We start from the raw sequence: 14,450 nt of genomic DNA, 5'->3' as shown, positions 1-14,450 counted from the left end.
GTACAAGTTCTAGCAGTTTTGGAGTGGAATCTTTTGGGTTTTCCACATATAGTATCATATCATCTGTGAAAAGTGATAGTTTGACTCCTTCTTTGCCGATTTGAATGCCTTTAATTTTTTTGTTGTCTGATTGCTGAGGCGAGGACTTCTAGTACTATGTTGAATTGCAGCGGTGATAATGGGCATCCCTGCCGTGTTCCTGACCTTAGCGGAAAAGCTCTCAGTTTTTCTCCATTGAGAATGATATTTGAGGTGGGCTTTGATAATATTGAGGTATGTGCCCTCTATCCCTAAACTTTGAAGTTTTGATCAGGAAGGGATGCCATACTTTGTTAACCATTTGCTTTTTGGTATCTCAGTGAACTAATCTGTCCTTCAGCCTCAGACTGTGAGCAATGAATGCTGTTCAAGGCACCTATGATGTGTTTGTTATATGTTTATGGTATTTTTGTTACAATAACCTGAACAGACTAAGACAGCCATGTTCTATGATAAAATTGGTGGAGCTTAACTGGCAAGAGCAAAACTTTAAGAGCTTTGGCAGAAGGAAGAAAATCTTTTTTTCTAATTTTAATGTCTTCATTTGTATCAGAGAGGTATCCCACATCAGGAGAAGACCCGTGTTCAAACTATAAAAACTCCTTTCCTAAGCACTGACTACTAACACTGTCAGGACAAGAAATCATCTCTTTACTACCATTTTAGTGTTAGCCAAATACAGGCATTACAAACAGTTTGGAATCACCTAGTTTTAGTAGGAAACAGTGGAGCCACATTTAATTTATATTTAAGGAAGAGGTGTGATTTTTATGATCTGTAGTCAACATACTTATTTCTTGGAGAGTGTCAGCAGGCGAGAGTAGAAAGATCGGAAGGGGTGGTAGAAGAGTTACAGAGAAATAACAAGGGAGAGAGCTGTACTGAAAGATAAGAAAGGGATGTCATTGCCTTAGGCAAGTCACTTGGCCATTCTTAGCGAGGTGTGAAATGAACAGTTGCTCTTTTGCTAGGGTTAAAGAGCACCATGTCTGATGGAGGAAGAAATAAAAGTATACAGCATCACATAGCCTCCCCCTCCGTAGGGGGCGCTGATGAATGAGTGGAGTCCCCAGAGCAGTAGCTTCTCTAGTTCAGAAAAGTCACAGCAATTTCAGACTCTTACTTCAGGGAGTTGCTCTTATTTGCATGTTCTGCAAATGGGATTATGGGGTTCTGGAGTTTTATTTGGTTTGAGATGAAGTGAAGGATAGAGGGGGAGCGAGGCATCACAGAGGAAGGCAGGGAAATGCCACAGAACTCAAATCCAATTCAATTATCTCTCAACCGCCACTGTTCTTTCAAGTTGGGGGTTAGGCTAATGATTGCCAAACATTTCACCAGTCTTACATACGTGGTCCAAGGTCTTATTTTGGAACCTGGAGGTACTTACCAATTACTGTTTTTGTTTAGGGCCTTTGGACTTCAGGTCAAAGAGAGACTAAAAGTGTCAAAACGCATTCCACAGTTCAGAATCAGGTTCAGAAATCACACCTGGGCAATCTCAGAGGCTCAGTTCAAAGTGTCTAGGGTCCAAAATAACAACGTTTGGCAAAGCAGAGAGGTTGAAAACCACATGCCCTTTGGGGACAGGTTAGCTGCAGGGTGAGGACAACGCACTGTCCTTAGATACTTACAGCTCCATTCTGGGGTTAGTTTTGAACAAAGTTTAAATTGAAAGGTTTTACTGATTTGACTCAGTCCATGAATTGCTTCCTAGTCTCTTGAATCTAGTCTGTTCTGATCATTTTGGCCTATGTCCTGATCCAGAAAACTTCTATCTGTGAACAATCTTGTGAAGACCACTTTTTCTCTGAGCTTCAAAAGCTCCCATGAAGACACAATCCTTTTTCTGGCTCTTTTTTTCAGAGAGTCATCAAATTTAAAGTGTTTCTTCAAGGAGGCAAAAAGATAGCTTAACGCTTCCCAGATCATTCGTATACATCATGAACCATAGTCATCACACATTAAAAGCAAACGGATGGATTCACAGACCTGTACCCCTGGGGCTAATAATACATTATATGTTAATTTAAAAAAAAAAAAAAAAAAGCAAATGGATGGATATAACCACACACAAGGCATTTCATGTTCATAGATACATGGGGGGATTAAGGAAATGACCTGTTATTTTTCTGTCCCCAACCCACCTTCTTCTGCAGTACACAATATACAAAGCTACCTAAAACTTCAAAGCTAGAAGTGGCCTCAAAGGCTCTCTGCTGAGCACTTGCCCACGTGACTCTGAGCCTCAACTGCTTCCCCAATGAAATGTGGGTTAAGATATTTTCCACCAAAACAGTTTTTAGAAAGATCACCTATGTGCTCAATTAACATCAGTCTTCTCTTGTGTTGAAGAAACTGAGATTCAACAAGGTCGAGGGAGGCTCCCAAAGCAGTGACAGTGATGGGATAAAAGTGATGGGTCTCCTGAATCCCAGTGTGTCTTCTGGGAGGCAAAGGAAGTCCAGCTTCCCTCAGACACGCAGTAAGGCTAAACCTGACGTACTCCATTTATAGGTCTGAGTTTCCATTCCTGCGAAAAAGGATAGTTCTCGGTCTCTAGACACTCAGCTGAGCACTGAGAGAGGATCCTCCACAGCCAGGATAAGGATGCATAAAGCAAGGAGGAAACTCTAAGCCACAAAGAGGTACCATTATAAATGCACCACCACAAGTTTCTGAAGTTAAATAAGCAAATGAATGAAGGAAGTTAAATAAACAAACAGCCAGTTTGGAGGGAAAACTGTGCCCAGGTTTAGACCTATGTTTTCTAAGTGTCTGTAACTCCTTGGAGGAAACCAAGTCCCTACATTTTCCCAGTGCCTCAGCCTCCACCATAGTCCTCTCCTCTGGAAAAAAAAAAAAAAAGGATCTGGGGGCACCTGGGCAGCTCAGTGGGTTAAAACCTCTGCTGTAGGCTCAGGTCATGTTCCCAGGGTCTTGGGATTGAGCATCCCCCTCTCTGCCCAGCAGCTCTCCGCCCAGCAGGGAGCCTGCTTCCCCCTCTCTCTACCCGCTTCTCTCCCTACTTGTGATTTCCATCTGTCAAATAAATAAATAAATTTTTTTTAAAAAAAGGATCTGTTAGCAGTTAGGTTGAATCATGTGAATGACATTGTCAATAGTCAACCATTTCTGAACTCTAAAAATGGCAATTTCATTGGTTAAAAATATTTGTGTATTAATCTGTAAATGTTCATGTTTTAAGGTGGCACCTTTGCTTGATAGGGATTTTTTCTTTATTTTTAATTATAAAACATGATAACACATTTACAGGAATTTTCAGAAGACTTGGAAAACAAGAGAACAAAATTACATATAGTTCCACCATATAGTATAATTATTATTTTGTGTATTTAACTCTTAGCATTTTATAAACATAGTTGAAATATTTAGAATTGTTAAAAATACTGAGGTTTTAATTACACCTTAAAACAATGAAGAGAGGGGCGCCTGGGTGGCTCAGTGGGTTAAGCCGCTGCCTTCGGCTCAGGTCATGATCTCAGGGTCCTGGGATCGAGTCCCGCATCGGGCTCTCTGCTCAGCAGGGAGCCTGCTTCCCTCTCTCTCTCTGCCTGCTTCTCCGACTACTTGTGATTTCTCTCTGTCAAATAAATAAATAAAAATCTTTAAAAAAAAAAAAAAACAATGAAGAGAAACCTCCAATGGATTATCTGTAAGGTTTCTTTTGTTTTTGTCATTCTGTGTCACTATGGCCATATCTTTTTTGGATGACGGCCAATTTAAAAAAAAACATGTTTATCAACACATTTTTGCACTCAGTTTTATGAAGTCCATTAGCATAAAATGCATATTTGAAAACAAAGATAACCTACATTACTGAAAGAAGAGTGTCAACTTTTCTTTTTTGTAACTAAAATGTTAGAAACTGAGCCTATTTGAGAAGAAACACCGGGGTCATATCCTGCTTGCTTCTTACTCAGTTTGTGTTACAATTTTAGAGTCACGAATTGATCTACACACATTATCTTATCTCAGACTTTGAAGAATTCCACAGGATCAATATCGTCCTCACTTTACAAATGGAGAAATGGAATACTCATAGGAATGAAATTGACCTAAAACATTCATAGAGCCAGCTGTGTGCTAAGGATACAGGAAACAAGAGAGAGCTTCCTGTGGCCTATGGGTCATTGGGAACAAGAGAGAGCTTCCTGTGGCCTGTGGGTCACAGAGCAATGATTATTTCAACCTGGAAAGGAGTGCACGGGGAAGATTTAACGAAGTTTTTCAGGAGTTCAGATAGTGTTTCTCAAACTTCATGGTTTTAGAGCCGATGAAAATAACACAAAGGCCTAGGCCCATTGAAGTAGGCTAGGATCTGGACCTTTCTGCCATCCAGATTCCTCAGGTGATTTCAATTCATACTGAAGTGTGTGTATATGCATGTGGGTGTGCGTGCATGGACGCCTGCATGCCACAGTGACTGTTTACATATGTGTAGAGTAAATAATTAAAGGTGAAATTACAGCATGAAGCACTTAGACGAAAGAGCAGAAGAGGAAATGTAGGAGGAAGTTTGTACAGCCTGAAATGGCTTACTTGGGAATGGTATAAAGCAGTGGTTCTCAAAATACACCAGAAAATCTTGGAGGGCTGCTTAAAACACAGGCTACTGCACCCCACCACCCACTCTGAATTTGTAACTCAGCAGGCGCAGAGCAAGACCCCAGAATCTGCATTTCCAACAAGTTTCCAGCTGCTGATGCTGCTGGCCCAGAGGCCAGACTTCCGGACAGTGTGTAGAGACAAGCGCAGTAGTTCTAAACCTTGACTGCACTCTAGAAAACTCTGCAGTGAGTTTTTAAAAGCACTGACGATGGGGCCTCAGCCCTAGAGATTCTGACATAATAGAGCCTTGGTGGAGGGCAGCGTAGTTCTTAAAGCTCCCTCCCAGGTGGTTTTTTGTTTGTTTGTTTTGTTTTGTTTTTAAAGATTTTATTTATTTATTTGACAGAGACCTCCCGGGTGTTTTAATGCACTGTCGCAGTTGAGAACCATGGGTGCTCTGGCTTCTGGAATAGCAGAGGGAGTCCCATCCAGTCCTGGGTTGCCAGATTTAATCCTGGTTGCTGCGTCTCTTTTCCCAAAGGCAGGTGCATGCAGTGCTTGTAATAATCTCCCTCACATCTTTTTCCCACCTGGAATCCACGCTCTAATGAGGATGTTTCTGAAATGCATTTCCGTGAATAAGAGTAAAACCGGCGAGACTCCACGGATTTTTTTTTTTTTTTTCTTTCAACAATGCTGCCCTCTTGTGTTCCTAAATAGCTGAATGATGTGAAAGCCCACTTCAGCCACCAGAATGGCAATTTCCAGCTACAAAGCTAAACAACTCGGGGGGGGGGGGGGGGTGTCTTTGAAATTCAAAAACAACAACAAATTTAACATTCATTAAGCTTAATTTTTAATCTGTGGCAGCCCCTCGCTTCTCCCACCATTTCCCCCCGCATTCAGTGCTGCAGCCTCCTCCAAAGATAAGAACTACGGGCATTTTCTTCTTCACTCCACCAAACCCTTCTCTGCAGAGCCAGAAGCACAACCAATCAGGGAGCAAGAAATTACCACCAATTAAAGTATCTGGGGGCACTGGAGGGTCTCACATAGGCTTGGCCATACTCAGAACCATTCGTTCTCACCTTGTCCTTTTCACACACCCACCTCTTCTTCACTTGATTGATAGCTTATTAAGATTAGAATTTATCACGCGGGGGCTCCCATGTCTCCCCACAATGAGTTCTACACACCTTCTGGAGCTCTGCCCTCTGGATGCTGGGTCTTTTGCACCTCACAGGTACTGCCCGCCCTCCGCCTCACTTGATCAAGCCTCCCTCTCTCTTTCCCTCCTGCCCCAGCCCCCAGCTGGGGTCATCACTGAGTCCCTCTTTTGAAATCACTCCCAATGGCACGCAGGCTTATTTTTAGGTCTCCCATCTTTAAAATGAAACTCTCCTTTGGCCCTAAGTACCCCTTCAGCTACTGAGCCATTTCTCTGCTCCATTCACTTCCATACTTGGAAAGAGTCTACTTAGGTTCTGTCTAAAGCCCGTCCTCCCCCTCCCCACCTCTTTCCTCCATCTGCTTCCACCTGGCTGTGGTCCCATGGCACCACTGACACTGAAATGGCTCTTCTCATGGCCAGCAAGGGCGTCCCTGGTGTGTGCCAAAGGCAGCGGACACTGCGTTGTACTCTCTGAACGCTCAGTGTGTTCCACTCTGTGGGCACAGCTCCTTCTCCAAGCACGCTCTGCTCTTAATTCTGCAACATCTCATGACCTGGCTTCCTTCCTACTCCTCTGGCCGCGATGAACCGGAACCCAGCCCTCCTGGGTTGGCCTGTAGAACCTTCTCTGTGTCCACGGCAGACTCCCCTTATGTGGTCTTATCCACGGCTATGAATTTAAAGACAACTAATAGACTGATCAGTGATATATAGGTGACCTCCAGCCCGGGTTGCTGTCCCTGTCATTTGTCCACTGATTTCTACTAGACACCTCCCTCTTAGTATCTCACAGGCATCCCCATTCATCGCACATTCAAAGAGGAAACCCATGATTTTTCTCCCGAAACCTATTGCTCCCTCAGTCTTCCTTATCCCTGTGAAGGACCAGATATCTGGGAGATCGTCTTGATTCCTTCCTTTCCCTCACTTGCTACATTCAGTCCAGTCTCAAGGGCCAGCGGATTCTACCAAAATATATTTTGAATCCATCCCTGTCTGTCTGTCTGTCTTTACTATGACCAGCCACCCTCATCTCCTGCCTGGAATACTGCAATTCCCTCCTCAAGATCTTCCTGATCCCTTCAGTCCTCCCCTCACCACAGATTCCCTACGGCAGAGTCAGAAATCGTGTTCTAAAATGTAAACTACATCCTCCTGTAGCCTTCCCACTAAACTCTGAATAACATGCAAACAACATGGTTTGCCCTCTGCCAACTGTCTCTTCTACCCCTGCCCTCCTCCCTTACTCAGCCCCCACCACAATGGCTGCCTTCTGATTGCGGGAGCTCTCTAAGCTCTGTCCTGCACATGTTGTTCCATCTGCCTAGAAGGAACGCTCTTTCCTTGTTCTTCACACGGATGGGCTCCTTTTTTATTCTTGATGCCTTAACATTACTCCTCAGGGAAACCCTCATGACCTCATTCCTTATCTCTAGTTTGTTTTCTTCACAACACTTTACATCTTGTATTTACTTCCTTGTGCACATCACCCTCTCTCCCTCTCAACTTTTGACTCCCTGAGTCCAAGAGCTCTTGTATTTGTTTTGCTCACAGATGAACCCAGCAACTGGCAGAGTCCCTGGCAAATATTAGGCTTTTAATATGTGCGTGTTGAATAAGAGAACGAAGGTACAGAAAGAGCCGCAAGCGCCATTTCCTCTTACTGCTCTCGTCAGAGCCAGCCCCTGAACTGTCCTGCGCTCAGCTCACTGATTACAGAATAGAGACGGGGCACCTTGGGTTCAATTTATCCTCTGTCAGCCTCAACAGTGTTTGCCAACATGTGTGATTCACCACAATATCCCCCGCCCCAGCGCTGTGGACCCTTAATGAATACTGCTGATGAAATGAGCCCCTCAGGGGCACCTGGGTGGCTCAGTGGGTTAAAGCCTCTGCCTTCGGCTCAGGTCATGATCCCAGGACGAGCCCCGCATCGGGCTCTCTGCTCGGCAGGGAGTCTGCTTCCCCTCTCTGTCTCAGCCTGCCTCTCTGCCTACTTGTAATCTCTGTCAAATAAATAAATAAATAAATTTTAAAAAAGAAGAAAAGAAATGGGCCCCTTAGCTCTGAAGGAAGTGGGGTGTGAAGGGAAGGGGGCCGGGGCAACCACGGAGGGGTCCAAATAGAGCGAAGGCTTCTGGGAAGAGGTTTAAATAATGGCTCTCTGCTTCCAGAAGTGTTCACCATAGGCATTCATTTCCAGTAGTATGATAAAAGGAAAACATTTCATAGACCTTTCTTGTATCTCATTTGCTTTATAAAGGGAAGAGGAACTTATAGTCTGAGTTGCTGGTATTTGGGAGTCTTTCTCAGAAAGAAAAATATTTTTCTTGTAAGTCGAATTCTACCTCTGTTGAGTAGACAGTGGTGAGTAAAATCATTCCATCTTCCAAACAAAGAAACCAAGGGCAATTTAAGAGCCAAACAAGCAAGGAAACCAAGTCCCCAACCCTGGCTGTCTCACTCTATATCCTGTCCCTTACCAGCTTACACAGTGCTTGCTCGTGAGAAATAAAATAAGAATACACCCACCTCAACTCAACTCTGAGACAAGGATTTGATTTTTCTGAAGAACTTGTACTGTACAGGTATTATTAGTAGGACACAGAGAAGTCTGAGGCCTGCGACCCCTGGAAAATATTAAATGACCTGGCATTCTGGGTGTTTGACGCACTTTGTGGGTCAAATCCAGCCATGTCTTTGGCTTTTTACACCACTGAACTTGAGGCTTTCCATGCTCTCTGGTTTTGTATCACATCTAGCTGGTGCCAAGAGGATTAGCTCAACTCCAGCTCTCCGTGGAAAGGATTCATTCTCCTGTTTAGGCAATGTGATGTCAACCTGAAAGAAGCCGATGAGCAAACTCTATGGGGCCAGAAAGCCGGCCCCGGTGAAATGCATCACATGGATGTCTCAGAATAAAGTTAAGTTTGACAAGGTCAAGGACAGGGTGTGCCACTGTGGGCTGGGAGCCACTGTGGCTCAGCTGTTTGTGCAGCATTTAATATGTTTATCTTTCTGCTAAACATATTGTTGTTGAGTCATCTCTATTACACAGACACCCTGTGTGAGGCCCAGCTCTGCAAATCCAACACACAAAGACAGGCCTTCTATCCTCAGTGACCTTACATTCTGCAAAGTCAAACTAAATGCTTCCTCTTACTTCTCACTTCGGTAGGGTACCCAGTCTTTGAGAAAGGTTAATCATATGTTCTTTTATAGGGCAGCAACCATGAAGTAATAGAAGTCAAGGAAGAATTTAAAAGTGGTCATCATGTCTTTAATATAATTTAGTAGTAGTACTGCAAGCTGAAAATGGAAAATCGGTTTACTCCAAAGAACCAGTAGCCTCCAAATCATCAACATTTCTTGTTAGACTATTATGTTGTCACCAATGTCCAAGTAATTTTGTTAATAAAACAAATAATTGCATTAAACTTCTAAGCCATGGGTGGGGGGTGAAAAACACACCAAAGATCACATAACTCCGAAAAGTAGAGAAACTAATGAAATGCTATTTGGCCTTCTGTAGAAATTGTTCGAGCCATGACACATGTGATAAACCAAGGAATGGCGATGTATTGGGGGACCTCTCGGTGGAGTGCTATGGAGATCATGGTAATTTCATTTCTATTTTTAAACGGCCAATACATACTTTATTGCTGTTTTTTCAGATAATATGTGTAAATTACAAGGCCTTTTGCAAACTTTCCTAACAAACACCATGACACTGGAATGCTATGATTGATTCTGTCATTTCAGGGATGGATATGGGGTGGGGGTGGATCTCATCAGCTCAGAATAGAGCAGGGAAGTTGCAGGTCTCTAGCAGGAATCATATTCTAGCATGCTCTTCGGTGGCAAGATACAATGAATACAATTCATTGTATGAAGAATTCATGAATTTCCCAGCTAATGAGATACATGAACAAAACAGTCTGGCTCCCTTTTTTAAAAACTGTATTAAATAACTGTACTGTTTATAACCTGCTAATGACACATCATTTCTATATATTAGTCTGCGTTATATTTCTTTAGAAACCAAAATTGGTATTGTCACGTACTATGATGCTTCACATACAGACTAATTTGTCCTGGACTTTACCCAGCCCAGACCCTCCCCCAAAATAATAAGGATTTCCTACATTTGATATTGTTTGTAGTGAGCCTGATAGTCACAACTTTGCTTATTACTTGGCATCCTACACGTTTCTTGGTTTGTATTGATTGCATTAAAATGAAGTTTTCTCCAAACTGAAGGTTGCTGGGGGTGGGGCAGAGAGGGATAGGGTGGTTGGGTGATGGCCATTGGGGAGGTATGTGCTATGGTGAGTGCTAGGAAATGTGTAAGCCTGATGATTCATAGACCTATACCCCTGGGGCTAATAATACATTATATGTTAATTAAAAAATAAAATAAAATGAAGTTTTCTCATGCATTATGAATCACAGAGTAGCCTTATTTCTCATGAGTATAAATTCAGTTGCAATCTTATTTCTCTCTAGGAAGCCTATTCCGTAGCAAGGCAGTTCAATATGATCCCACCGGTCTGTGAACAAGCTGAGTACCATCTTTTTCAGAGAGAGAAAGTGGAGGTGCAGCTACCAGAGCTCTACCATAAAATAGGTAATCTTCACCATCAAATTTGCTGATTATTTTTAACAATAGGAGTATCAGTCATCCAGAAAAAAGTGTTACCGAAATGCTTTCCTTAATGGTCCTAATTAACATAGAGATTGTGTCAATTATCCATTTCAGAGCCTGGAGAAGAATCGGATGTGCCCACAGGGCGGTCTATAGGGTATTACTGATGAAATCCAAGTGGCAGTAAATTGTGACTGGTGTATAAGCTGTACTCAGGAGGTGTTCAAAAAATGCATATAGAAAGAAGGACAGAAACAATGAATAAACTCTTGTTTTTCATAGGGTGCTTCTCTAATCAAAGCATGCATCTTTGAGTAGATTATAACTGCCTTTCCAAAAACAACTGTGGGTCTATACATCTCTATCTTATCCCCTGTGCCTGGAACTAAGTTAGACCTGGGGAGTTCAAGACTGCCTGACAAGCCTAGCACCACCTGTCTGTGTAGGAAAATGTAATATATTTTTGGATATATATATATCCAAAAGCAACTCAGAAAAATATTTCTATTGTTGACTTCCATAAAGTCAACATTTATTGAAACATCCTTAACAATAAACATGAAGGGCTCTCAGGTGAAAGCCTCTTTCTGATAACAAAGTGGCTTCTTTAGAGCTCCACAGACTCTCAAGCCTTCCTACATCATTAACTGGAGTGTTTTCCATTATAATATATATGCACCTAGAAATGCCACTTATGGGGCGCCTGGTGGCTCAGTTAGTATATATATGAATATATATATATTCTTATGTATAGAATATATACATAAGCATTTTGGACATCCAGGGGTGCCTGGGTGGCTCAATGGGTAAAGCCTCTGCCTTCGACTCAGGTCATGATCTCAGGGTCCTGGGATCCAGCCCCATATCCCACATCGGGCTCTCTGCTTAGTGGGGAGCCTGCTTCCCCCTCTCTCTCTCCCTGCCTCTCTGTCTACTTGTGATCTATCTCTCTCTGTCAAATAAATAAATAAAATCTTAAAAAAAAAAAAAAGAATTTTGGACATCCGAAAAACAGGAATAAGCCACATTTTCAGCCTGGATGTAATCAATACAGGGTCCAGAGATAACTTTCTTTCTAAAAAGTAGAGATTCCTAAAAAATAGAGCAGGAAAATGCTGGGTTTAAAAAAAAAAAAAAAAAGAATAAGACCATCAACAGCAATAAGGATCACTGGCATTGGTAGCATTTGCTTTATGTTTTGTCTGGAGTAGGCACTGTGCTGCCATGGACCGGACCAGGCTCAGGGGACAAGTGAAGCACTGAGACATTCTCCTGTGCAAGTCAGTGCTGGTCTCGGAGTATAAAAAGAAGCATCCATCTTAGACATCAGCAAAGAATGAGTGAGCCACGTTTTTAGGCTTGCGTGGCTTGAAAACAGGCCCACTCCCTATAACTGAGAGTACATGTTCAATTGGCTTACAGATGAACCACAACCTATAAATAACTAAATTTTAGGGGTGCCAGGGTGGCTCAGGTGGTTTAGCGTCTGTCTTCAGCTCAGGTCATGATCCCAGGGTCTAGGGATGGAGTCCCGCATTGGGCTCCTTGCTCAGCAGGCGGTCGGCTTCTCCCTCTCCCTCTCCCTCTGCCCCATCCCACCACTCGTGATCTCTCTCTCTCTCAAAGAAACAAATTATTTTATAAATAGATAAATATTAATGGAAAGATGTATGCTGGCATTAACTTACTTATCTGACTTGCTGTTTTCCCGTGACTAACCGAGTCCTGTTTTAAACACTCTCACCCTTTTAATCTCCGTTTGCACAAGCAACTTAATTCCGTTTTTTTTCTTCTATAGGAGTTGGAGCAATGACATGGTCTCCACTTGCCTGTGGAATCATCTCAGGAAAATATGGAAACGGAGTGCCTGAAAGTTCTAGGGCTTCACTGAAGGTATTTTCCCCCACTTCTAGAAAAGAGTCTGGGGATGGGAGAAGGGGATGGAAAAAGTTTGAACAGAACAGCTCTGCAGCAGCCTGTGGCTTCCTGGCTCAGGCAGAGCATGGCCTTAGGCAGGCCAGTGTCATCAGGCGGGCTTCCCCAAGCCCCAAGAAGGCCTCTGCTCCAGGGCCAAGTATCAGTCAGGCATTCATAATCTGTAAGCACAGAAAATTCTCCTCCTCTGCAGACTGGGGGAAATGCCCACTGCCCTGGTTGGGTTTATAGGGCTTAAATCCCTACGCTGTTATTTCTTCTTATGTTCACGAAAGCATTTCATTCCTCCTTGGAAATTGATGAAATGTAAAATCCCTTTTCTTTGTAAGAGGATCTATTTTTATTTTTCTTGACAAAACAATTGGGGCAAGCCCATTGTGTGGCTGCGGATTGATGTTGTTTTGGGGGGAGGTAGCAAAGAGGGAGGGTTTGGGAAGCAGATACAAAGCCAGGCAAACCTCTGTCTCTGGGGCTCAAGGCTGGTGTATTTGCAGAGATCAAAAGGCCACACAGTCTTACAATTTAAATTCTTCTCTGAAACAGAAAGATAATTGACATCACTGACATAAAATTATTTCCGTTCAGAACATCTAGCTGATTTTGTTGGAGAGTACTCCAAACATCCCTCATTAACAACGTGTCTGTTTTTAAAAACTTGAGACGTGTAATAACATTAGAATCACAAATGGTAATGTCAAGGGAGAAAGAGAATATTGGCATTTAAAAAAAATTCAGACATGGCAGAGGCCCTAAGGAGCAGAAATCTGACACAGCCTCTTGTTTCCAAAGTTAGCAGGAGGACAGCCCAAGTTAGGCCTGAACCACCAACCCTGTAATCAACTTGCTGGGACGACTGTGACCTTCGCTAATCAGAACCATTTCAAAGCTCTAGGTCTCCCACTCCTTCTGCTTGTTACAGTTGACCTATTAGCTAGTTTGTTCTCTAAAATAATATCTCCTAAAGCATGGTGACATGCCTATTTCTAGCGTGGCATTATCACAAAATATAATTATCCTAGAATATTAATTGTGCTCTTGCTTCTGAAAATTGCACATTATTCTGAACCAAGTTTAAATAAGTTAGCGAGGAAAAACTATAAGCATCTTATGGAAGAATACATGAAAAGAAAAAGGCAAAAAAGAAAGTGAAGAAGAAAAGGAAGCATTGAAAATTGCAGTTTTACTGGGCACCTCCTATTTGCCAAGCATTGGGCCTAGCATTTTTATTCATCTCCTTTAATCTGTACAAATTAAATAGATACAGATGACTCTTAATCAGATGTGGCTAAGCATGTTGCCTTACATTTTTTCAGAGACTTTTTTAAAAGATTTTATTTATTTGAGAATGGGCGAGAGACAGAGAGCACACAGAGGGAGTGGGAGAAGCAGACTCCCTGCTGAGCAGGGAGCCCAGCACAGGGCTCAATCTTAGGACCCTGGATAATGACCTGAGCTGAAAGCAGACATTGAACTGACTAAGCCGCCCAGCCACCCTTTCAGAGATGTTTTTAAGAACTCAAAGTACTTCTGCATATGCTGAGTACTGGTTCTTAGACTATCCTTATAAGAGGGTAAACCTTTCCAGATATAGAAACTGAGCACGAAGAGGTCAAATAATAATCCAAGAGCATAAACTCCTAACAGTTTATTCTAGAACCCAGGTTTCCTGGCTCTGTTTATCTCCCCTGAAGACATTTCTGTCTCCCTACCAACCCAGGTTTCTAATGGAGGAAGAAGCAGCTGAACTGTACTTGGAGTGTAAGACTGGTTGACCTCTGTCATTGTTTGGAAGCAGCTTACATATGGCAAACAAACAAACAAAACAAAAAACCTTTCATACCTTTTACAAATGAATTAACAAAGGAGAAAGTAAAAAAAAAAAAAAAAAAGTAAGGAGGTACAAAATACTGAAGGTGGCTAAGTCCAAAAGCAACTCAGAAAAATAATTCTATTCTTGACTTCCATGAAGTCAACATCTACTGAAACATCCTTAACAATAAACATGAAGGGCTCTCAGGAGAAAAGCCTCTTTCTGATCACAAAGCGGCTTCTTTAGAGCTCCACAGACTCTCAAGCCTTCCTACATCA

General features: G+C 42.5%; 1 protein-coding gene across 5 annotated transcripts in view; it reads left to right on the top strand.

Moving 5' to 3' along the window:
- Positions 1–14,450, top strand: part of KCNAB1 (potassium voltage-gated channel subfamily A regulatory beta subunit 1) — a 405,336-nt gene that overhangs the window by 372,627 nt on the left and 18,259 nt on the right. For all 5 annotated transcript variants that reach the window (XM_059163683.1, XM_059163686.1, XM_059163684.1 and 2 more), the window contains exons 9-11: positions 9,315–9,400; positions 10,289–10,409; positions 12,226–12,320. In XM_059163683.1, coding sequence (XP_059019666.1) covers positions 9,315–9,400; positions 10,289–10,409; positions 12,226–12,320 — 302 coding nt within the window. The remainder of the gene's footprint in view (positions 1–9,314; positions 9,401–10,288; positions 10,410–12,225; positions 12,321–14,450) is intronic.

Source organism: Mustela lutreola, chromosome 2, assembly GCF_030435805.1.
Source record: "Mustela lutreola isolate mMusLut2 chromosome 2, mMusLut2.pri, whole genome shotgun sequence".
Lineage (NCBI taxonomy): Eukaryota > Metazoa > Chordata > Mammalia > Carnivora > Mustelidae > Mustela > Mustela lutreola.
This window is presented reverse-complemented; position numbering and strand designations above follow the sequence as displayed.